Genomic DNA, 26,033 nt, shown 5'->3' on the forward strand with positions numbered 1-26,033 from the left:
GAGCTAATGTAGGTCAGTGTGTTGGCCATAGATGATGTAATCTAATCTAGCATCATACTACTTCAAAAAACTTAAAAAATAGAAAGGGGAGACAACTAAATACTTAGCAAACAGGTTAAGGAAAGAAAAGGCTACATTTAGCTCTTTGCTGCATGCCAGGAGCAAAAAAAAAAAACCCAAAACAAACCCCAAAATGAAAGTTGTTAAGTTTGCTCTGCAGATGCAAATACCTGACTACATTCAAATGCCCTCATTTGTAGCTAATATCTTTTTAAACTCATCTTTCACTGTGTCTACAGAAAAGTTGGCTTTGCTTTCTTAAATTCAGATTGATTCTTTTACAGAATTTTCTTAAGTTTGGTTTTTTGCTGACAGACTATTCTTGAATTACCCCAGCTTCTGCTCCTTATAACAAATTAAACTGCAGCTCCATTTTGCACTCAAGGAGCCTGCTCTGCCTGCTGATTTGGAAGAGTAACCTCTTCAAATTGTAGAGAAGAAATTTTCTCTCCAGGGCAGCAATTACCTTCTTCCTTTGTCTATACTAAGAAGCCATTCAGCATCCTGCAACAGAAACAGAAACTTCTAGCCCCGAAATATTTCTGTCTGGTACTTATAAAGCCATTGTCTATACAGACTATCCATGTTAAGTTTTTTATAAAATGTGATTTTTATAAAATTAGAAACTTTTACTATTTTCTTTTTTCCTTTTCCTTTTGCACTGCTGTAGTGACAATTTTGTGGAATGGGTTTGTTTTCACTAAAAAGTGACCCAGGCTCACCACCCTATTTCCTTTAACCCGCTGATAGAGTTGCCAGTTTTGGTTAGACATATTCCTGAAGGTTTTGTCCTATGACATAATCTTTAATTAAAGATTAACCTCTAATTCCTGAAGATTGTAGGACAGTTCTGGAGGGTTGGGAACCCTGATGTGCCACTAAACAATTACCAGATAATAACAACTTGTGAACAACTTTAAGTGGGTTCAAAAGGGCAACTGAAAATTGAAAGGCTCTGTATCCATTTATATATCCCTTGATCCATTCAGTCCCATTCACCATAATTTTTGTTTACTTTCTCAATCATTTTAAATGATATTCCTCATTGTTATTGAAAAAATAGCTTCCCTTCTGCCTTCCCCAAAGAAATTATTCAATCCAGTGTTTTTAAAATAAACATTTTGGTTTTCCAACACATGTAGTGGGTATTTAACTTGTTTTATTTTCAGCCATTTTTCTCACAAGTGTCAGCTCTGTTTATTTTCATAGGGCCTGAGGGGAGTAACAGCCAGATATATCCTCACATTATTGTACCATTCATGTTTGTTTTCATTGTGAGTGTGAGAACAGTTATTTGGGATAAGTCAAATATGTGCTGACGGAGAACAAGTCTGGAATTGCTACATGAAAGATTTTACCATTCTGTATATACGTAGATGAGAGAGTGACCTTTTCTGTAATGGACAGATTTAATTATGCACTCACACACAATTTGTACTTCCACAGTGAGTATAAAATATCATTAGTTTATTTTTATCATCTATTACTGTGGCACAAGATGGTCAAGTATTTTGTATATTAAAGGTTTGTCTACAGATGTATATATTTAGGATTAAATCCATGTGTGAACACACTTATTCTAGAATAAGTGTGTTTTATTCGAAATTATCTTAATCTAAGTAAAGTAAAATAATTTGAAATAAGACATTCTTATTCCAAGGTAGAACCATACACAGATGAAATATATTGGGAATACTTAATCCTTTTTAAATTCATACCCTACTTATTCTGGCATTGCACTGAAAAAATTATTCTTTTTTATAATTAAGTTAATTCTTACTACTGTATTCCAATCTCTCTCTTCTGGACAGAAACTATGTATTAAATGTGATTGTTTTTCCTCTGCAGATTGTAAGGATGTTTAGTGTGTTATAGATGACACATTCAGTTCCTACTGCTCACTGGTGTTTTGTTTTTTCAACAAAAAAAGATCAGCAAAAGGGTCAAATCAGAACTTTGGGGCCATTCAGACAAACATCTAAAATTCCAAACTTCATTACTCTGGCCCCTGTCACTTTAATGACTTTAATAAAACAATCCAGATGTGAACACCACCTTAGTTCTGGGAAATTTGAATCAGAAGCTCAAAAATAATGCCTAGTCTAGCAAGGAAGGGCTATTTAAAAAGAAAATGTTGGGTTATTAAGAGAAATAGGTCCTGAAAAGTGAACAATGAGCAAAGTGTTGAGATATCAGGGTTTTGCTTTGCATGGGCTAAATGCTGATATTTATCAAATACAGTTCAGGTTAGAATGAAAACTGTTTTAAGATGGAAACTCCATCCTGTGGGATTTAACTACTGCCATTTATAACAAGGTGGATTAGGTACCATCAGTCATTGTTGTGAAGACTCCTGGGTAGAAGTGTGTAACAGAAATATTTGTCTTCATTTAGCTTCAAGCAATGAGACTAGACAAGTATCTCTTATAGAATAAGTCTTCAGTAATTACGGCTCCCAACTCCAGATAGCATCTGGACAAAGAGACAAAAATTCTCCTTTCATAATCTACTGAGATAGATAGGATGAGAATGTTGAATGTACACGTTGCAGATATATTCCCCACTAATTTAAAGCAGCTTAGATTTACTGTAAGCACCTTTCTCCTCTCTACCCCTGCAACCCCTATACTTCAACTTTTGAAAATGCATTCTTCTCAGTATATAGTATTTATATTCTAATATATTACAGTCATCACACATAATATTATCATGCAGGATTTCTTTTGTTATTAAAAGAGATTGGTTATCATGCTGATTAAATTATATATGTAATATAATTAGATAATTATTTCCTGGGTTGATAATATATAAAGTATTCAAACTCTAATTACATTTTAACAATTTTTTAAAGATAATGGCATGTCAAGAAGAAGCCAGCAACAGTTCTAACTGCAGTCACTAGCATTTGCCAGCAAACTTAGTCATTGCCTTCCCCCTTTCAAAAGCATATTGTATCTGTGCATTTAATATTTATGAGAAACTAACATGACATGGAATCATAGAAATGCAGGCCAGCAAGTGACCTTGACAGATCATCTGCCTTGTGCTGAGGCAGAATCATGTGTTACCCATCCCTGACAGGTGTTTGTCTAAATTGTCCTTAAAATCCTCCATTGACAGGGGTTCCATTACCTTCCTTGGAAGATTATTCCAGTATCTAACTGTTCTTAGATTGAGACTTTTTCCTAAATTGCTCACCATTGTTCTTAATAACAGCCTTTAATATACTTTGAAGATTTTTATCAGGTCCCCCTTCAGTCTTCTTCTCTCAGGTCTACTAACCTGTTTTATTTGGTGGAGAGAACAGTTTTCATTCGACATTGTCACTTTATTTTCAGGCTCACCTTGTAGCAGCGTTTGAACAGAGCCTTGGAAACATGACCATTAGACTACAGAGTCTGACTATGACAGCAGAGCAAAAGGCAAGTTTGAGAAACATTTATTCAGTATGCATATGTGTAGATGCACACACCCCAAAGGCAGGGGAAGACCAAGTGATTTCTAAAAAATAATTCACATCAGTGGTGGTTTTAATGAAACCTGTCCTACAGATGTGGTAAGTTGCCCTGTTCCGTTCATTCCCTCAGAAGTAGGTATGTCAATGGCTAACTGGCAAGCATCACCCTCACTGGGTGATGCTTTCCAGTTACCAGTTAACTGATGGCCCAGCTGGACTGGAGCAGCCCCCGATTTGGTATGGGCAGGGTGCAGCTCCAGGCCAGGCCAGGGTAAGGGGCTCTCCAGCCCGCCTCCCTACCCTCCACCTGCCCTTGTTTAAGTGGTTATCCCATTAAACCTAACGTTTAACTGGTTAACTGATTAAACAGAATTTTACATCCTTACTCAGAAGCATCTGGAACTGGTCACTGTGTAAAGGCAGAATAATGGGCTAGATGGACCATTGGTCTGAGCCTTTATGTCCATTCTTACGTTCTTAGGAAAGAAACTAAACCTTTCATTTGTATTTTAAAATAAAAATGTGTATGTGATTGATGGGATAATAGCACAAGGATGGGAACCTTGATCATTCTGGAGTATTATTTTCAACACTGAGACGATGATGCCCTTTCTGCCTTGGTTTCCAAACCTGTAAAATTGCTTGCTTACCTTACAGGGGAGATGTAAGGATTGATTAGATAATGATTATATGTTGCTCTGAACATAAGAAGTGCTAGTTATTCCATTTTATTACAGTTTGTCTTCTTCCCAACACATACTTTCATACATCCAGTAAAAATGTTATAAAAAATTACTAAACACTGTGCAATCATCAGTTTTAGTGCTACTTTAATACACAATCATTTTTCCACATAGCGTGCTTTTAAAGGTCCAGTTAATAGTGTAGTATACACCACGCACCAAGCCTCAGCATGTTTCTTAAGCTCCTCAAAGCATTCACCAGACACTTAAATCCTGATTTAAAGGAGGCTGCTTGGGAACAGTTATATGGAATCAAAATTTATAGACATTCGGTTTCTTTTTCATTCCAGGATTCAGAACTGAATGAGTTAAGGAAAACCATCGAACTTCTGAAAAGGCAAAATGCTGCTGCCCAAGCTGCCATTAATGGAGTAATTAACACACCTGAGCTCACCTGCAAGGGTAAAGAGGCAGACTCTACTTTTAACAGCTGTATGGCACTCCGGAGACATTAGTCCCCTTGGTAACAGCTGATGTAATCTACCTTGCCAGAGACTGGCTTTGTATATATCATCAACTATATTTGCTCCTGCTTTGATAAAAAGTCCTATGATTTTCATGGGTACCTTTTATTTAAATGTAAACTATTGTCACACCTCTCATTTACTGTCTACTAAGCACTGAAAAAAAACCTTTGCTGCCTGCAGTTGCAGTTGATATGTTACTCAAATTCAATGTAAGCATTTCAGAATCTCATCTCTACACAGCAGCACAATAGAAGAACAGAATCCACCCTTTTGAGAGTTGTGGATACTGAGAAATCTTGAAGCAATCGCCTGATTCTTTGTTAAATATATTTTTTTAATGTCCAGGGCAAAGCAAGGGTCTGATCCCCATATAACTAGTCTCACTGATTTAAATTAGAACCATCTGCATGAGGAAAGGTTTGCAGGCTCATATGTGAGATATTAATTGTGCCATGAGAACAAGGAATGCTGCTGTGAACCATTCAATGCACCATTTTGTGCAAGTGATTCTAAATGTGGTTAATTCCTAAAACACGTTTGTAGTGACCAGTGGAGATATTTGAAATATCTTGAGTAAATTTCACTATATCTCTCCTAATGTTCAGGTACTGGGACTGCCCAACCTACTGACCTGCGGATCAGAAGGCAACACTCTTCAGACAGTGTCTCTAGTATCAACAGTGCTACCAGTCACTCCAGTGTGGGAAGCAACATAGAGAGCGATTCAAAGAAAAAGAAGAGGAAAAACTGGGTGAGTGTATTTCAGGAGATTGTGTGAAATGAATATAAAATGGTCCCACGAACATCTAGAGCAAAATTAACCCTTGTGCATCGTGTCAGCACAAGGACTTTGCACCACTTAAAACACACTTACGCCCTATTTTAAAGACTGATGCATATGCTTGTGCTGGCTTCTGCATAGGAAGAAAAATTATCTTCACTAGACAAAAGGCCAGTCATAAAACCTGAAGTTACAGTATCAAAGACTAATCTTGGCTAAGAAACATACATTGTGTAGACTATTAATGTAAAACATTAGAGAAAACTCCAAGTACATATATTAAAAGAAACATTCACAGTAAAGGAAGACTAAGCCTCTTAGCTCTTTATTGCTTTCCTCTTCTCAGTGCATAGACCATTCATTGACTTTTACCATGGCCTATGTTCTGAATGCTACCAGGGAATTTTTAAATCAAATCAGTTTTTAAAGTTCTCTTGTGATAAAAGTTTCTTCCAAAGGTTTCAGAATAATCATCTTTCACTTCCCACTTCTCTTTCTTTGCTCATCATGTATTCTATACAAGGTACCGTACACTGGAGGAAAGGTACACAGTATTAACTCCATTTTTAATTAGACCTTTGCTGCTGTAGTAACATTCGCTTTATTTTAGTTTGGACTAAAATACTTAGTTCCTGTAATGTAGTCAGTAAAGCACTCCACATCCTTGTTCCCACTCAACATAAATCTTCCTGGATCCTTAGCACACTGAAATTATAAATATGCTGCTATAAAATGTAATAGTTTGCTCTTGTGAACATTTGTTGTAAAAATATCAGTAATTCTGTTATAATTGTGTATGACACTCTCTTTGTACCATGAGAGTGCAACATTTTACTTGAACAGAATCTCATTTTAATGAATCTTTTCTATCCCAATGGTTCACTTCAATATTTTAATCATAACACTTTCTCTCCCCTCCCCCATCTTCCAAAACCTTGGGTTGAATGAACATAGTGGCTTCTTCAAATGCTCACAGTACTGTCTTATGTGTTACTTGTTGGGGCACTCTACTGGCAAGGTGGACTTTGGCTTCTTTCCTCCTTGTAAACAGTTAATGAGTCCTTTTCACATCAGTTAGATTAATCTTATATGATCTGTAAATATTAGCCATGATCTTAACACATCACCATATATTTTCAGACTTTATTAATTATTTTATCTTTCCAAGGTCTAGAAGTTTTCCTCCTAGCACCAAGCTATGTATCTCATTTGTCATGCCACTGTCCTTAGAGTGAATTAGAGGATGTTAATTTATTGTGAAAAAGATGAATGTATAGGGTTTTACTGAAGTTGGGGTGAATAGATGAATAGTGTGTTGATTTCACTTATTTGTGAGATCTTTTCTAAATTCAGAATGTCTAATTACTTTGTGAAATATTACCTTCAGGCTAAAATAAAAGTTCTTCCGAGACACGTTGTTCTTGGAAAATTTTGCAATTTAAAGTATATTATTCCTTATAAAACACGTGAGTTACCAGTTTAGCAATAATCATGGTTGATATTTTAGTGATTTTGTAGGTGGGATTCCTACTGAAAGGACTTCTTAGTGGCAGAAGGGTAGAGAAGGCTGAAAATTGTAACCTGATGAAGTATTTACCCCTTGAAAGAAGACACAGTGTACCAGTGCCTCAGCAACTCAGAGAGAGTACTAGCCATGGAGAGAATAAGAGTTAGAAAGTATAGAGATTCAGATCTGTGCGCCGTGCCTCATATGATGTGAAATGATCATGTATTTGAAGGCCTCATTTTTAGAGACTATATAGTGCCATATACACCTGATTGCTTTTTAAAATTATTTGTGGTGTGTTTGTTGTTTATTGGTCACGTTTGTCTGAGAAATCCAAAGCTTTCCCCGTCACTGGCTTTCTCTGTTAAAACTTGTCTTTTTTCCTTCCCCCTTCCCTTTTGCTTGCGCTTCCTCTGGCAGGTCAATGAGGTAAGGAAGACCTACTTTAAACTATAAAATACAAAGCTAACCCATCCATTTTTTTATATAACTAACCCTGTCAGCATCAATAATCTTGTCTGAGCCATGTTGCTTTATAACTGCAAGTTGCAGTAGTTTCTTGTGCTGAAACTATTGTTGCAAAGTTTCTTGTGTTGAATGGAATTCAGTATTTCTTGTGAGGGAGATACTCTAAAAACATCAATATCCAGCCTTTCAAGAGTTTATTCTAGATTTCCTTATTAATCTCATATAATTGTAAGATTAATCATTTCCCCCAAAAAAAACTGTGAAGTATTTGTTGTCATTTTGTTGGAAAGAGTTGCATGCTAGAGTTTTTATTTTGTGGGTTAATTTATTGCCTAGATGCATTCTTTATGATGTCTCTGCTGTTATGATTTTGTTGTTTCAGTTACGAAGCTCCTTCAAGCAAGCATTTGGTAAAAAGAAATCCCCTAAGTCAGCATCTTCTCATTCAGATATTGAGGAGATGACTGATTCTTCTTTACCTTCATCACCAAAGCTACCACACAATGGCTCAACTGTTTCTACCCCATTGCTGAGAGCTTCTCATTCTAATTCTCTGTAAGTGGAATATTTATATTTTTAAATCTTAAAATGAGCAATTTAGAAATGCATTGCTAGGAAATGTATTGTAAGGAGCAGTACTGCATTGGCAGATAAATGGGTCTGGATAAGCTAATCGAATGAGGAGTGTTATATGTAATATAGTGATATTACCCCAAACTGAAATGGGAGTCCCATTTTGCCATGTATACATACACATAAGTAAAACACAGTGCTTGGTAAAATCCTGAACTCAGTGTTTTCTCACTGATTTCAATGGAGTCAGGATTTCACTTACTGTCTACATTGAAGTTTTCATCTAAGTAGACAAACCAAAGGTAGAAAAAAGGAATTATTTTTGTTGTTGTTGTTGTTGTTGTTGTTGTTTTACAGCAGGAACACAAATAGGTTAGGAAACTTGCCAAGGGAGTAACAGGAAATATGTGGCAGAGCTGGGAATAGAACTAATACATTCTCTTCCAGCATCTTAAGCATAATACAGTAAACTTCCGATAATCAGGCACCTTTAGGACCTAGGGGGTGCCGGATTATCAGATTTGCCGGACTATCGGAAGGGGGGTCTATGAGGGGTCTGGGGTGGGGTGGGGGGGATGCCACACCAGACCCCTCATAGCCCCCCCTTCCGATAGTCTGGCTCTGCCCCAGGCGTCCCTGATTCAGCCACTGCTGGTCAGTTTCAGCAGCGGCTGAATCAGGACGCTTGGGGCAGAGCAGCAGGGGGGCTGCCGGGTTGGTCCCACAGTGCCAAGTAGCGGCACTACTGGACCAACCCGGAAGCACCCCAGCTGCTCTGCCCCAGGCGTCCCCAAGTCAGCTGCTGCTGATACTGATCAGCGGCTGACTCCAGGAAGCCTAAGGCAGAGTTGCTCTGCCCCAGGCTTCCTGGAGTCCAGATGCCTGGGGCAGAGTAGCTGGGGCGCTGCCGGGTTGGTCTGGTAGCGCCAACCCTTGGTGCTGCGAAACCAACCCGGCAGCACCCCAGCTGCTCTGTCCCAGGTGTCCCCAAGTGAGCCGCTGCTGAAACTGATCAGGGGCTGATTCCAGGAAGCTGGGGCAGAGCAGCTCTGCCTCGGGCTTCCTGGAGTCAGCCGCTGGTCAGTTTCAGCAGCGTCTGAATCGGGGACAGCTGGGGCGCTGCCCTAAGGGGCAGCGCTATGGGACCAGCCCGGCAGCGCCCCAGCTGCTCTACCCTAGGCATCCCTGATTCGGCCGCTGGTCAGTTTTAAGCAGTGGCTGAATCGGGGAACCTAGAGGCAGAGCAGCTCCAATGGTCTGGCTGCCCAGAGCACTTCCAGGTTCCTGATGGTGCCGGACCATCAGATGCCGGACCATTGGAGTTTTACTGTACCCTGTGAAGCCAAAAGACGTTAACTCTTTTCTACTGAATAACTCAATATTTTCACTGTGTAAGGAAAGTAATTGCCACTAAAGTGGTTCAGGACAGCAGAACTAATTGAAACATCCCCTCATGCTGTCAGCTGTTCCAACACAGGTAGACATTTGGGCTTTTGTATTTTCTATTAATAATAAAGACAACGTGTTGCTGTAAGCTTCAGAGAAGAGTTTATTTTCAAAGTGTTTGAAATAGTTCAGGTAACAAATAAGCATTTTTTCAAACATTTAGGCCAAGAGGCTAATTCTCCACCTTTATCATTTGACTCACTATGTGTCCTTGGGAAAACCACATCAACTCTCTATGCTTCAGCCTGACAATTTGTAAAATGAGCTTTAATGGTGCCTACTTCAGGCCATGTCTACTCTACACAGAAGATCAATGTTGCCACAGTCGATCTTCTAGGGTTTGATTTAGCGGGGCTAGTGAAGACCTGCCAATTCGAACTCGGAGGGCACCCCTGTCAGCACTGGTATCCCTGCTCCTTATAAGGAGTAAGGGAAGTCGATGAGAGCATTTGCTTTCATCAATCTCCTGCTGTGTGGACAGCGATTTAAGACCCGTCGACTCTAGCTACCTAATTAATGTAGCTGGAGTTGTGTATCTTAAGTCGACCTTCCACTCAAGTGTAGACAAGGCCTCAGAGAGGTGTTTTGTGAATGAGAACCTTGTAAAGCTGTTTTATCATTACAGTGTATCAGTAACTTCTTCACTTTGATTTGGATTAGTAGAAATAGAGTATTCCTGACCTAGCTGAAATCAGGAAGCATTTAAGTATTGTAAGAAATCCTGTCTCATGAGACTTTCAGATTGATTTCAGATCATATACATTTGAATAGTATCCATACTTGAAGTTTCCCATCATTTGGTTCTGTGTAAGAAAGTCTGATTCAAGAGAACAATGGCGATAAGATGTTGATGGCATGAAACAATCTCCCACATTTTAAGGTCATGTTTCTTCTACCTCTCAATTACGTCATCACTTGCAAGCAATCACAGCCCATTATACTGTGGAATAGTCAAAGCTTAAAGACAGCTTTTAATGTTGAAATTCGTATGTTTTCTATTATATCTGTCTTCAGTCAAAATGTGCTGTGAATATGGCTAGTCTTGACAAGTATCTGGAGACCAAACAGGCTAGATATGAACTGAGAAAAGGTCAAATACTTCATCTGTGAGGAGGGCTTCAGGCAAGGCACCAGTACATGTTTTGGTTTATTTGATTTCTGATGGGAAGGAAAGCTTTGCTCATTTACTTAGGGATTAGGCAGAGACCTTTTAAACTGAAACCTCCCACAAAGCATACAGCTCTGGTGCTGATCATCCATTTTATGAACTCGTGCATCTAAACAGTAGTTTCAGTCTGCTTAATCGCTTTACACCAGGTAGCAGGCTCGGGCTGGGCAAAAGGAAGAGGTTAGCAGAACGAATAGTCAACATGATGATCTTCCAGAAAATGTGGGTTCATAGTGCTACGTGTATGTGCTGAAAAGCTGTTCACCCAGAGTTTTGGGGGAACAGAACAAATAAACCATAAAAGTAAACTTTTAAGCATGAGTAGCTTAAAGCAAACAGGAATGTATCATGTCTGTATAGCTATAGGGTTCCTCCGGAATCATTCAGGGAAACCCAGCTGTGCACACCTGTTGAGCTTTTAATCTTTCTGTTAACTCGTCAATCTCCAAGTGACTGCTTCTACTCTCTGTACGTCTTTAATGCATTTAGATTTTTTGTGTTTAAAAGACTTCATGCATGATGATTACTTTGAAAGAAATACTAATGTCCATGGATAGGTCATCGCCAGAATTTAGTTTCATGCCCTAATCTTAATACCCTCAAAGTGTAATTCCTGTGCAGGTAGAGTGATGTTTCAGAGTCATGGGTTTACAGAGTCATAGATTCCAACACCAGAGGGACCACTAGATCATCTAGTCTTGCCTCCTGTGCAACACAGGCCATAGAACTTCTGCAAAGTAATTCCTAGAACAAAGCTTTTAAAAAAAATCCCGTCTTGATTTTAAAATTGTCAGTGATGTACACTCCATCATGGCACTTAGTAAATTATTCCAGTAGTTAATTACTTTCTCTGTTCAAAAAGTATGTCATATTTCCAGTCTGACTTTGTCTAGCTGCAGCTTCTAGCCATTGGACAGTGTGATACATTTCTCTGCCAGAGTGAAGTGTCCATTATAAAATATTTATTCACTGTGTGCATGCTTATAAATTGTAATCAAACCACTCCCCCCTCTCTTAACCTCTTTGTTAAGCTAAATAGATTCAGCCTTTTGAGTCTCTTACTATAAGGCATGTTTTTTAACCCGGTAACCATTATTGTGAACCCTCTCCAGTTCATCCACATAAAAGTCAAAAGATACTGGGCTGGATGAATCTAGGGCGTGATTGGGGCAGAGGGGGGTGGAGATTTAACTCCCATGGTATCTCCAGTGAAGAATAATTTAGAGCACCATCTTCCCTCCAAAAAAAGGAGAGGGAAGCAGCAATTAAAATATATGGGGAGAGGATTGTTTCTAATCAGTATTTAGTAATTACATGAGAAAATGTAAAATCTGAAATTGTATATGAGCGTTCATTAATTAAAGGGAAAGGGGTACAAATATGAGATCCATTGTCACAAATCAGAAGAAAATGGAAAAGCTTGGGAGATTGTATAGCAGGCCTGGGCAAATGCGGCCTGCCAAGCCACCGGATCCAGCCCATGGATGCTGCGGGGAACCACAAGCAGGCTCCCCGCTTGCTTCGTCCCACCTGCACACTGCTCAGAAACATGGCTGCGGGGCAGTTTCACTTTAAAAACTGAGCTTGGAGGGGGGAGAAGCTTTAGGAGCTGCTCCCACCCCCAGCACAATCCCATTGGCCAGATTTGGCCAGAAACAGTTTCAATAACAGGCAGTCACAAAGCACAAGGGGCTCGTAGTTATTCAAAGAGCACATAGCTGTAGTCTGTGCAGGAGTGGGGCAAGCAGGGAGGCTGATTCAGGAATGGGCTGATGGCTGGTAAGTCTCCTGGCCAGAGCCTGCATCTGGCACCCCAGCCCCTCCCTTACTTAATCCTCCTTCCTACTCCACATACCCAAATCCTCTGCTCCCCTCCTGCACCCATACCCCCTCCCAGATCCAGCACCCATCCCCTGCCCCAGATCACAGTTCCCTCCTGCCCTAGCTCACAACCCAAACCCCTGTACCCCCTCTTGTACCCCAATTCCCTGCTCTAAGTCACAATCCAACCCACTGCACCCCAGTCCAGTGTCCAAGGTCACAGCTTCCTTCTTCACCCAAATTCCCTCCCTTACCCTAAGATCCCTTCTGCACCTAACCTCCATCCGAGACCCCGCACCTCCTACATTAATATCATGGCCCTCGACCAGATTCCAAATTCTTGGAGTGGCTCCCCGTCAAAAATTATTGGCCACCCTTGTTGTATAGCATCGTTGATATATGATCAAGAGGTAACATTTGAGTGGGTTTTTTTATATCCGTATTTGATAATTGCAGGGAAAATAAGCAGAATTTGCAAGGATTTTAATTCAATTAGTATTCAAGAATTGGAGAAAAGTGCAACATCTGAGGAGGTTTAACTTTAATATTTGATAGTTAGATGGAAAAATCTCAGGGAATAATAAATCAGTCATAACTATAGAGAAAATGGGGCAATATTTTGCAGGAAATTTTATATCTTTTTTTTTTTTGAGAACTGAGAAAATAGGGCAAAAAGCTTCTATGGTGAACTTTATTTAATCATTGGCGCTGTAAGCAGCACCTGAGTTCTGTCCATCAAGCACATTTTGCTGAATGAAGGAAAATTGTTTTTGATTTATTACTAGAAAAGCATTTGAAAGTACAGCTCCCAAACCCTCTGCTTAACTGACTGTCTTACAACCTTTCTCAGAATTTCTGAATGTACTGACAGTGAAGCTGAAACAGTCATGCAGTTACGCAATGAGCTAAGAGACAAAGAGATGAAACTAACTGATATTCGTCTGGAGGCCCTTAGCTCTGCCCACCAGCTAGACCAGCTTCGGGAGGCTATGAACAGGATGCAGGTAGGAATGGAACGCAAACAAACAAAAAATTTGTTTTTATGTGTTAAGTCCTATCACAGTCTAACTCCACACTACATAATGTCAACGGATGTGCAAAATCAGGATCCTCTGCTGCCTCCTGACCACTGGAAGTCTCATTGCACTTCTCGCACATATAGAAATGGTTAATGCTGGTGTCTTGACAAATTCCAACTTGTTTAAATGCATTTGGCTTCCCTGCACTCCTCTGGCATTACACATTCAGACTTGTAAGGTTCTTTTTTAGAGAACTGACTTCATCCACCACAAATGGTCATTTAGACAATTGCCAAGCTCCACCCAGAGGTGACTGCATTTCAGTGGGGACAGTGAAGTGACTTGTAGTCTGCTCTGGGAAACTTTTATCAGAATGTAAAGGATTTTTGTTGGCAAACTGGACAAAGCCTTACACTTAACTCAGTGGCATTTCTCTTTCTGTCTGTATGTAATACACTAATGTTTGGATGCTCCATCCAATCATTTCAAACATTTCAGGGAATATTTTAAGCATCAGTGGCCACAATCCTGTTGATTTTGTGGAACATTGAAAATTCAAAAGGAGGGAAGTAAGGAACAGTATTTTCAAGTTGAGTGTGAGGCCTTTGCAAGCTTGGTGAACTAGGGCTAAGGAGAAATGGGGAATAGAAGGAGAAATGCATGGGAGGGAATAGGGGCGTACACAAAGCCCCCAGCCTCTGGGAGAATAGAGGGAAAGGGGGTACAAAAACCCCTGGGAGGGGAAGACTGAAGGATCCTGGTACAGGTGGAAGGGGGAATTGGGACACACACAGAACCTCTCCCTAGAGGAGAAAGAGGAGCTTAGGAATGAGAGGAAGAGAAATGGGGAATACACACAATCCTTGGCAGAGAGGAAAGAGCAGGAAATCCCAGAAATATAGATGTATGAGGGATGGCACACGAGCTTATGGGAAGGAATAAAGCAGAGGTGGTATAGCTATAGCTTGTGGACTTGATGCGGCCCATGGTTTGCCTTGATCAGGTCCTTGAGTCTCAAAGATTTCCCCGCACACACACAGCGAGGCAACCCAGCACTGGTGGGCCAGCCATGTGAGTGGGACTGTAGCTGGAGCACCAGCACTGACTCCCCACTGTGGTGGGGGAGCCCTGAGCCTCGTGGACCTGATCAAGGCAAACTGGGGTGTATTTGACCCACGGGCTGTGCCTGGTGGGGGAAGAAGCATTTCTGTGCTCTGAAGAGCACCCTCCCCCCTCGCTTCTGTCACTGGAAGCAGCGGAGGGCATTGCCTGCAGAGAAAGCTGATGCAAAAACACCTGCACCAGGTAGGCATCTCCATACCCTGCCCCCTCCCACCCAGCCCCTGCACTCCTGCATCCTCTCTCCCTGCCACCCAATCCCACACCTCCACTCTGCTCCTGCACCCTACCTGCCTCCAAGACCCTGCACTCTCCCTCCTTCCCAGACCCTGAACCCCCCCACACACCCTACTTCCCACCCAGATGCTTCATCCCTAACCCGCTCCACAGCAGCCTCCTCCTGAACACTGAACCACTCATTTTTGAACATACCCCAGTGCCTAGAGGGCACCAAAAATCCACTAGCTCCAAGTTCCCAGTCCTAGAAGCCCTCAGCCTAGGTTTTTCCCCAGCTCCTCCTCAGGCTGTAGCTTAAAGGGAGTGAGGGAAGTGGGTTTTTTTCCCCTGCTTCTCAGTTGGGGGCCACATCTGTGAAGGGGTTTTGTTCCTCCTCCTCACTTGGACACCAGGTCAGTGAAGGGTTTTTTGGGGGTGTGGGGTTGGGTTTTTGTTTTGTTTTCTTTGCTTCTCACTTATGTGTGCCCCTGATTGATTTTTCTGTGAGTCTGTGGCCCTCCACCTACAAAAGGTTCCCCACCTCTTGAATAGATGAGCACAGGGAGTTTGTGCATGCACTGGGTCATAAGCTCTGCAAAATGTGTGTACCCCTAGATTTCTTAGTACGCAGGTTTTTCAAAGGGATTTTGAAAATTGCATCTTATTAAACTTCTGGGGTTTATTCTTTACATACATTAGTTGGATTTTTGAAATGTTTACTTCCACTTACAAATGAATTGAGGTAATGAATGTGCCTCGTCTCCTGACTTTTCTTTTTTCAAGAGCGAGATTGAGAAGTTAAAAGCAGAAAATGATCGGTTGAAGTCTGAAAACCACGGCAGCTGTAGCAGGGCTCAATCACAGGTTTCCATTTCATCCTCACCAAGACAGTCCATGGGTCTCTCTCAGCATAGCCTGAACCTCACAGAGTCTACCAGCCTTGGTGAGCGTACTATAAAAGACATACCAGCTTTCCAATTATGACCTCAGCTACACTGATTCATGTTCAGAGACATTTAATTGTGTACATTTGCCAACATGATATTTTATAGAAAGGAAAATATGGGGTAACTGACATGGGTAATTTTCCCTTTTTAAGAAATATCTACAGATTTGGCAGGGACGTCAATAACAGTAGTCTCACATTTTACTTCAATGCACATAAGGACTAAGCTGTGTAACAAAAATATTAGTATAATGCTCTTCATTGTTGTTGTAAAACTAAGAGGCTGTTGATGTTTGCAATTCACAGACATGCTATTGGATGACACTGGTGATGGCTGTGCCCGGAAGGAAGGAGGCAGGCATGTTAAAATAGTTGTTAACTTTCAGGATGAAATTAAATGGAAGGAGGTGAGCTGTATTCTATATGAGGCCTGTTTCTACACCCTGTCCTCAGCTTTAAAATGTAACTGCTTTGGTTCTTAATCTTTAACCCCTGCCTTTACTCATTGCCATCTGTTTTGCTTTTTTTTTAGCCAACATTTTAAAGTTCTTTTCGCAGTTCTCAAGTTCTCAGACTAATTTAGCATTCAGATAATTCTGTTGAGATAGGCAATAAGAAGAGTAGCCTGCCTCAGAGCACAACTGATGGATCTAGTCCGAGGAGACCCAACGCTTGTTATTCCAGCCCAAATTGTCAACATTTAAATCAGGGTCACATTTCCAAACTATTCCATGCTAAAACCTCTCCTATCCCATGACCTCCAAACACACTTGGTTATTTTTAAACTGATTAAACAACAAACACATTTCAACAATTGTACATTGATTACAGACCACTTAATAAATTGTGGTACGTGCTTGCTTAAATGTACTAATTGCATTTACAGAGCTCCAATCATACCAAATCATTTAATAATGATTAAAGAAATGTTTCTTAATAAACATTCCTTAATAGACACTTATCTGAGGAATAATTTGTGTCACTCACAGCGTGCATTTACACTGCAGACTTTAACTCAAAATAAGCCAAGCAAATTGAGCTACGTCAGTTGTGTGGCTCAATTTGAAATAGGGAGCGTCTACGCAACACTGTTTCAAAATAGAGCACTCTTCCTCCGACTTCCCTCATGCCTTGTACAATGAGAGTTACAGGAGCTGGAGTAAGAAATCTTCCAGCTTCGCAGTATTTTGACACTATTTAGAAATAACTGCCTGCTGTGTAGATGTGGACTAAGTTATTTCGGAATAGTGCTAGTTATTTTGAAATAGTATAGATGTACCCACACGAGCATGCATTAAATAGAATGATATAAGATTAAACAAATAGCTGGAAATGCAACTGAATCAACAGATTTGCTTTTCATTAAGTGCCAAATTTACTTGAATAAATTCTCTGGGGAATTTAATTAATCAAAGATGCTCCCATTTATAAGTAAATTAACTTTAACAATTATTTCTTTAATTCTGTTTGACCATACCCGTGTTCATGGTCAGAAAAGTAATGAAATAGAAATAGCATCTTCTTATACTGATGGGTCTTGGAGTCATATTTATTGTCTTTAATTATAACAACCACTGTATTTTTTCTCCTGTTAATGAAGATTCCACGCAGCTGTTGAAGAGCAAGTTGGTTTTTTTTTTTCTGTTCCACCTTAGACAATCAAGAACAAAATTATCTGCTAAATTCTCTTAGAATCTAGCTTGCTTTTCAGATGCCTGGTGGAGTTTTCAAAAATGAGGAGGGGAAAACTTTTTTTCACTTACAAATTGAGCATATTTGATTTGGAAGTTATTGAGAAAATTAATATAATGCTCTGGTGTCAGTTTCTGATTATAATGGCTATAGTTTTCTTTTTCTGTCTAAGCTGTACTTCCTGATATTTAAAACTTCTAATGGATTGAATTTTAAGAACCCTCTCTATTAATAACCATTATTTTAATTGTGTATTGAACAGTGCAAAGACTATTCAGTAGAACAGAGAGAGGATTTTTGTAATGTTTTCAGAATGTATCATATGTTGTTATAAAGTAGAAACCAATTTGGTAGGGGGAGGCAAGCCAGGATTTTAAACGAATCATTTACTTTGGACAGTCTCACATCATTAGCTTTCTTTTCACTTTAATTAATACATTTGCATGCATCAGGATTCCAGACCCCACCTCTTCCTAATTGGCTGCATTGGAGTCAGTGGCAAGACAAAATGGGATGTCCTGGACGGGGTTGTTAGACGGTTATTTAAGGTAAACAATGACTATTTATTGTGTATTTGAATCTTCCTACTCACTAATAAATGTTTTCATAGTTAACAGTACATCTAACTACAATCCCTTATGGGCCTCCTTGGAGGCTCGGATTTACAGATTGGCTGGAACGCCACCTCAGCTCCAGGGAGCACTGAATTCTAATCTTGACTGAGACAGACAGGCTGTGGGAGTTTGGGCAATTCAGTTAAACACTTTCTACTCAACTTCCTTCTTTGTGACATAAAGATAATAGTTACTATCCTCCTTGACATGGATGTTGTAGGATTAATTAGATACTATTTACATAGCAAGCACTTTGAAAATACAAACACTCTCTAAGTGTTGTTATTGCGTGTTGTTATTGTGGCATGGAACCGTCGGGGCAAGGAGATTTTAAGAGTTATTTTTTCACCCCAGGAATATATCATTCATGTGGATCCAGTGAGTCAGCTGGGATTGAATTCAGACAGTGTTATGGGATACAACATTGGGGAAATCAAACGCACAAATAGTGCAGAGACACCTGAGCTGCTGCCCTGTGGCTATCTGGTTGGCGAAAACAACACCATCTCAGTTACTATCAAAGGTAATTACCCTTGATACATACATTGTCATTCTTAGTAATTGTATTTGATAAAGCCCATCGTTTTAGGAAGTTCAGAGACTCTGAGACATTTTATTACGTTTCTTTTTTCCTAAAATCTACTGGTACCTGACTCCTTCAGTGACATTTGCTAATGTAAACATTAGACTCTGAAGAGTATTAGGATGTTGTACCGATACCTTCATTCTGTATCTTCTTAGTCCTCTAAAAGTAATACTAACAATTGCTTTGCAGTAGATTTCATCCTGGATTAGGAACGCAACTTGGGCCAGACTCTAACACCCATACTCTTCTTGGGGTACGTCTAGACTACCGCATTTTGTCGATGGAAGTTTTGTCGACAGATACTGTCGACAAAACTTCCGTCGACAAAGAGCGTCCAGACACATTGAGTTCTGTCGACAAAGCAAGCTGCTTTGTCGACAGAACTCCGTAGTCTGGACGCAATGTTACAGGCAATAACACCTTCTGTCGACAGAGTTCTGTCGACAGAAGGTGTTATGCCTCGTAAAATGAGGTATACCAGCGTCGACAAAACTGCTGAGTTCTGTCGACATTATGTCGACAGAACTCAGCGGTAGTGTAGACGCTGGTATAGTTTTGTCGACAAAAGTCCACTTTTGTCGACAAAACTAGGTAGTCTAGACACACCCTTGGTTAGCACCTTTCTGCACCAGGGCCCATTGGTTTCAATAGAGATCCCTCATTGGGTCACAGTTAGAACCAAGAAAAGGTCCCGGGATTGTTGGTTTGAACTCTGTTGCGTTTGTTCTTTCCTTCCTGTGTTGATCATCAAGGAGGGGGGAATCCTTTACATTTCTTTTGGACACCTGATCACCTATATTTCCTTTGGTGACTCATTTTGCCCTCTCCCCAGTCTTCGAATCTGTGCCATAATCAACTTCCTTTTATCTGAGGTGGACTACATGGGAGTCACTTTATTGGCTCATTTGATCAACCAGAGGTGCTGTTAAGCAACAGAAAATGTTCTCTTCTTACCCCATGTAGAACTAAACAGGCTGCAAAAGAGGAACCAGGAATAGAATCCATTTTGCTTTCATGGCCTCACACAGCAGCAGCGCCATTAAGTAACTACCACAGTCCTGCCCGTGTAATTGAGTGCTGGTGTGTGCACTAAAAGTTCTTAAGTACTCTTGAACACAGTATTATGTTCAGTACAGTTTGACACAGCACTTTGCTGAAGTGCCCCAGTGGGGTCTACATGGACCAGTTAATATGCAGCATGTTACAGCACTTTAGAAATCACACTCCTCAGAAATGTATTCCCCCACAGAGTAATCAGGCCGTTGGTTGGTGTTAGCTGTAAAGTGGGGAAAACATAATAACAAAAATACAGAAACATTTCAGTGTATTTAGGCGTATCCAAGAACCAAGACTTCCTGTAAATACCCCACAGTACAACTTGAATGAAAATGTTGCTTGAGAACTTGTCATACTAAATAAGCTATATATTCAGCTTGAAGTAGATTTACTTAGGCTTTGTAGACTTGTTTATGATATACTTATGTTTTTATTTAAAAATTCTGTCTTAATCAATTGGTGGGAAGCCAGCAATTCATTTCAGACCTTCCAGATAGAGAGCTGTGCACACAAATATTTGATCTTGTAAGTAGTCAGGTGCTAACAATCTGTCAACTTCTGATGTGCCAACATTCCCTTCTTTCTGTTTGTTTTTAAGCTTTGTGTGCTTGCTCTCAGCCAGGTCTGCCTAAAGTGACTGCTGACATTGCACAAATGCTTCTCTGTGAAATGTTTTATACCTGAAGCTGTGCCTATCTGAATGCACAATTGCAAATGGGCTGAATGTTTGGTGAAGGCAGGGGGACTTGATGATAGATTTGTTTGTTTTGCAGAGCACAAATAAATGGCTAAATTCTGGGTAAATGTATTTCTTTTTTTGGACTACTTTACAATGAAATGGCTGGAGAATAGATTTGTGTACAATAGAACTGAAAGCCATGCTTTACCCAACAATTCTTGGTAAACAAAATAAAATTTCACAGCTCCTTGGTGGAGGAATTTTAGAGAACAGAGATGGCTCAGGGGCATATGGTTTAACTAATAATTATATCTATGACCATTTGTCCAGGGCAGGACTTAGGCAGCATAGGCTGTGTGGGCAAACCTGGGAGCCAGAGAAACCGGAGAAGTCCCAGTAAAAAGATTCCTTTGCATTCAGTGTAACTAAGTAATTAATTACTCTTCTCTACCATGGGAGATAATATAGTGTAGAAAGGAATCTTCACCTGGGGTAGGGCATGTTTTGCTTATAATTAGGGTTACCAGGTAGACCCTGCCAAAAACACACTTAAGCGGGGAGGGAGGGGGCAGGGCTGGCTGGGGGCAGTGTCCGGGGGTCAGCCAGGAGGAAGGGACGGGGGAGATGGGGAGAGGGGGCAGGAAGCAGAGCTGGGGGGAGGGGGGGTTGAGGGCCATGGTGCTGGCTGGGAGGAGGGAAGGTCCGAGGGGGGGGGACGGGAAGCAGACCTGGTAGGGAGTGGTGGGATGCAGCCACTGGCTGCAGCTGGAGTCCAAGGGGCTCCCTTTAGATGTGAGCAGAAGCCGGGCCCTGCCCCACGTGGCTTTTGGACGCGACCACAGGCTCCCAAAGCCAATCGCACCCCACCTCTCAGTCACTCCCCCGCCCCTGCCAGGCTTTGGTCCGGCACCCAGCTGGAAATTCAGAAAATACTGGACATTGCACATGTCCGGTATTTTCTGAATTTTTCTATCTGACAGACGGTGCAAATACCGGACTGTCCAGTAGAAAACCGGATACCTGGCAAGCCTACTTATAATCGGTGTGGGTGGAGACTGCATCTTCCAAGTGAAGCTTTTGAATTGTTTCCTGGTATAACTGGCCATAGGGTTATACACACAATCAGATTTTCTATTTTATATCCATGCTTTTTTTTTTTTTTTTTTTTTTTTTTTTTTTTTTTTTTAAACCCTTTAACTCTAATTTAATATAAACTTGGCAGTTGTAATGCAGACATTTTCCCTCAATGGTAACTGATATTTTTGCTACTGGGGGAGAAGTTTACAAACAACCCTTTTGTGGGAAAAATAAACTTTTAGCAACTTTAGCAAGGTGTATCTTTCCCTGAACGATGATGATTTTCTAAATGCAGGTATCTGTGAGAACAGTTTGGACTGTCTTGTGTTTGAGTCGCTGATTCCGAAGCCTATACTGCAGCGATATGTGTCTCTCTTAATGGAACATAGACGGATTATCTTGTCAGGACCCAGTGGCACTGGTAAAACATACCTAGCAAATCGTCTGTCTGAGTTCATTGTACTTAGAGAGGGCAGAGAGCTGGCTGATGGAGTTATTGCAACCTTCAACGTGGATCATAAGTCCAGTAAGGTGAGGAAATGGAAAGTATCTTTATAGAAACACTGCTACTGTGTGCCACAAATGAGACATGCATCTGTTAAACTTTGTGTCAATAACAATAGGCTACTGTGATTAAAGTCTTCTCAACCTAAAAGTTAGAGTGGCTATGTGGCTACCAATAATAGCAGCAAGATGTTTCTGTGTATCCCTCTGGTAAGATTTGTAGGTAAGAAAACAAAGCTGTTCTGCCAAGTTATAAATGTGATGGCTGCAAGTGCAATAGGGAGCTCTTGGGAGCAAGGTGCTGGCTAGAAACATGGTCACCAGCTATTGATATATTTGGGGCATCCTGTTTAAGGCACATTTTAGAGATGAAGGGAGCAGCTCACCCTAGAGCTGTGGCGCTGAATTTCTTTCATGCCATTGTCCAAGTCATCTAAATTCTGCCTCTGCAAATGAGCATCGTGGACAGACTCATTCTCTGTGCTGGAGGTAGGAGTAACCCAATAGTAAGAGTATCAACATGGCAAGCAGGGAAGCTGAGGTTCATGGCTACTACTACAACTTTCTGACCTGCCTTGTCCAGGATGCTGAGATACAAGTAAATTCTTAAAACATCTCAGAATTCTGTGCTGCCTGGCCAGAACGCTGTAGCGCAAGGTGCTTTAGCAAAAAGGCAGACTGTGCCCCCTGGGACTTCCAAAATAGGCTCCCCAAACCAGACTTCTGATATATCTTTGAGTCTGTACCACTAAAAAGTATGTGGGCTAAAAGTAGAAGTCACATGTTTACTCCACTTGGAACAATCTAATCTCTTGTGACTAAAGCAAAGCAGGCTATGTTATAGTTGTTATCAAGAGCATTTCTAGAACTAAATCCGACAGACGAAATAACAAGTCTTTTTTATCTGTTAACTGGCTTCCCAAGGAATAGTATGTAAATCAGCTTCCTCTTCTACATGTTCTTTGCAGGAACTGCGTCAATACTTGTCCAACCTTGCTGACCAATGTAATAGTGAAAATAATGCTGTGGATATGCCTCTTGTCATCATTCTGGACAATTTGCATCATGTTAGCTCCTTAGGGGAGATCTTCAATGGGCTTCTGAACTGCAAGTACCATAAATGGTAATGGAATACTAGACCCACATTTCCAATCCCTAAAACAGATTCTTCCACAGTTGGACTTATACTCCAATCAACAAAATAAATTCTAGACAACATTTATCAGATTATTTCTGATACTACAGACTGAGATGGCTAGATCTGAGTCCATCACTAGAGCCTAGTTGCATAGAACTGTATATGTCCATATGTGTGTATCTGTGTATACACACGAGCACACAGTTGGACCTCCCTGGTGCAGCACCTTCAGGATCACAAACAAGGGAGTTTGCTGGACAGGGAAGATCAGTGTAGCTGGCCTCTGGGATCTCCTAGGGATCTGCCAGCCTCCTGCCTGGGCTCCCCTCTGACCATCTGTCCCTTTCCTAATTCTCCTCCCACTGTCAGCCCCAGCCTCTGGACTCCACTCCTGGCCCAGCCAAGCTCACAGACACCGAACCCTCTGCCCTGGACTCCCAGCTGGCCCCCGCTCCGAGCACTAGGGCTTTCTGGTCCACCAACATCCATGGTCCTGCCAGAGAGACGTTTCACCTGTATAATTATATGTGTAGTAAAGTATTTGAGTAAATTGTATTTATCACATACAATAGTCCTGGAATATTAAGAGCCTAAGTGTTTAGTGAAGGTCTCTATCCTGAGGTGTTAGTTGTGCACCCACAGTTCATCATAGAAACACAAATATGAGTGTAGTTATTTGTACCTGCAGATGAACTGCACTGGTAGATGCGGGGCTGTAGTAAACCTATTTGTGTTATAAAAGTCTTAATTTTTGAAAGTTACTTATGAAATGTATTTGAATTATTGTCTGTTGATTTGTTCAATGTTTTATTGTAGCCCTTACATTATTGGCACAATGAACCAGGCCACATCATCAACCCCTAACCTTCAGCTACACCACAATTTCAGGTACTGTATGTAAGTTACCAGATTATGTGATGGTTATGATTATACTGTTTAGCTGAGAGTATAAAAGAGATATCAGCTAGATTGGGTGAACAAACCCATACAGGACCTAACCTGTCATATTACTAATCTCTAGATAAATAACAAGCAAATCTTTGACATTTCTCTTGTTTTGCTTCAGATGGGTGCTATGTGCTAACCACACTGAGCCAGTCAAGGGCTTTCTTGGTCGCTTCCTGAGACGAAAACTAATCGAAACAGAAATCAGTGGCAGAATGAGAAATGCAGAATTGGTTAAAATCATTGACTGGATTCCTAAGGTCTGGCATCATCTCAACAAGTTTTTGGAGGCTCACAGTTCCTCTGATGTTACTATTGGTGAGAGCTGAGAATTTGCATTCTAGCACCAAAGCATTTTCTGATATTTCTGAAAGGATATATTCCAGTTCTGCACACTCGACTGGAATTAAAGAGCCATTGGAGTAAATTATTTATAAAAACCACATTTTTAGACAGACCTATCAAAACTGCACCAAGGGTTCATGATTAATAGGTTGTAGACATTAAGGAAGTTTTTTTTCAAATTTTCATGATGTGACTTTAATTTCTCCTTTTAGGTCCACGACTCTTTCTCTCTTGTCCAATAGATGTGGATGGTTCTAGAGTCTGGTTTACCGATTTGTGGAACTACTCTATTATCCCATATCTTCTGGAGGCAGTCAGAGAAGGACTACAGGTGAGGAGGTCAAATGTGAAAACTGAATAGTGGTTCTGTCTAAATAGCAAGAAAGTATTGGATGCAGCAAAACCACATTAACATTTTCCTCTGGAAACAATCTCAGACTTAGGATAATATTTTCAAAAATGATTTTGGCACTAGATGCCTAAATCCCTTTTGAGTTCAATGAGAATAAGGCTCCTGAGTGCCTAAACCATTTTTGAAAATGGTACTTAGGTTCCTAAGTTACTTAAGCACTTTTGAAAATGTTACCCCACATCGAAAGAGCCATACTGGAAAGCATTAATTTAAACTACTATCCCTAATCTTCACTCTGAAAACTAAACGTGAGCCTTTAGCTGTTTTTCAGAAGAGAAACTAAAGAGCATTTGGAGAGATTTATTGACCAAGTGTTAGGCTTATTTTCACAAGCACTTTGTCTATTTGTTACTCAGTCCAGGTGATGAAATATTGATTGGATTTCTTTGCAGTGCTTTCGGGGTCTGTAAAGAAACCTTCATTGGCTCTAATTTTATCAGAGTTATTGAATTGCCTGCACTCAGCATTTGATTAAAAGTGCTGATTCTCCAGCAGCTTTAGACAGCTGGGATAGAGCTGGCACTTCGAACTTTTATGGGAGCCAGCATGTCTGTGGCGAGAGCAAGGGCCTTGGAATCAGGAGATACATGCGCATTTCAAGACTATTACTGACTTGCTGTGAGACCTTGGAAAAAGCACATACCCTCCTTGGACTTCAATTCCCCATCCACAAAGTAGGCAAACACTTACCTCACACGAGCATCATGTTATTTATCTAATTAATGATAGTAAAGTCTTAGAGGTATAAGCATGAAAATGATTGTTCAACAGAACAAGCTTTTTATTAAAAATAATCAAACTCAGTGCATTTCAATATCGTGGAACAACTTGCAGATGTTATGCTGACCAAGATAAATTTTAGGAAGTGTCTGAGTCCCTGTACTCCACCTTGTCCCCTCTCAGCCCCTCAAAGTAAAAATAGCCCAGTTGCACTAAAAGCAAGAGGTATGGCAGCCCTAGGTTTTTCATGTCCGTGTATATGATCTGGATTGCTTGGTAAGGCAAGCTCATTGAACATGTGTTTTAATACACCAGGGTCCCACATCTAGGAACAAAGAATGTTGATCACACAAAATAGCAGGGAGTATCCTGGAACAAAGTGACATTGAAAAGTTTTTAGGAGTAATAATTGATAGCCAACTGACACACAGCACCCAATTAAATACTATAGCTAAGATGATGAGTGCGATCTGT

General features: G+C 40.6%; 1 protein-coding gene across 12 annotated transcripts in view; it reads left to right on the forward strand.

Annotated features, from left to right (window-relative positions):
- The window catches only part of NAV2 (neuron navigator 2), a 696,386-nt gene that overhangs the window by 659,602 nt on the left and 10,751 nt on the right, over window positions 1-26,033 (forward strand). For all 12 annotated transcript variants that reach the window (XM_075927729.1, XM_075927722.1, XM_075927724.1 and 9 more), the window contains 14 exons: window positions 3,399-3,482; window positions 4,551-4,662; window positions 5,333-5,478; window positions 7,866-8,038; window positions 13,342-13,495; window positions 15,629-15,788; window positions 16,098-16,198; window positions 17,936-18,031; window positions 18,452-18,620; window positions 21,791-22,026; window positions 22,968-23,122; window positions 23,954-24,025; window positions 24,204-24,400; window positions 24,640-24,758. In XM_075927729.1, coding sequence (XP_075783844.1) covers window positions 3,399-3,482; window positions 4,551-4,662; window positions 5,333-5,478; window positions 7,866-8,038; window positions 13,342-13,495; window positions 15,629-15,788; window positions 16,098-16,198; window positions 17,936-18,031; window positions 18,452-18,620; window positions 21,791-22,026; window positions 22,968-23,122; window positions 23,954-24,025; window positions 24,204-24,400; window positions 24,640-24,758 — 1,974 coding nt within the window. The remainder of the gene's footprint in view (window positions 1-3,398; window positions 3,483-4,550; window positions 4,663-5,332; window positions 5,479-7,865; window positions 8,039-13,341; window positions 13,496-15,628; window positions 15,789-16,097; window positions 16,199-17,935; window positions 18,032-18,451; window positions 18,621-21,790; window positions 22,027-22,967; window positions 23,123-23,953; window positions 24,026-24,203; window positions 24,401-24,639; window positions 24,759-26,033) is intronic.

This window comes from Pelodiscus sinensis, chromosome 4 (genome assembly GCF_049634645.1).
Source record: "Pelodiscus sinensis isolate JC-2024 chromosome 4, ASM4963464v1, whole genome shotgun sequence".
Taxonomy (NCBI): domain Eukaryota; kingdom Metazoa; phylum Chordata; order Testudines; family Trionychidae; genus Pelodiscus; species Pelodiscus sinensis.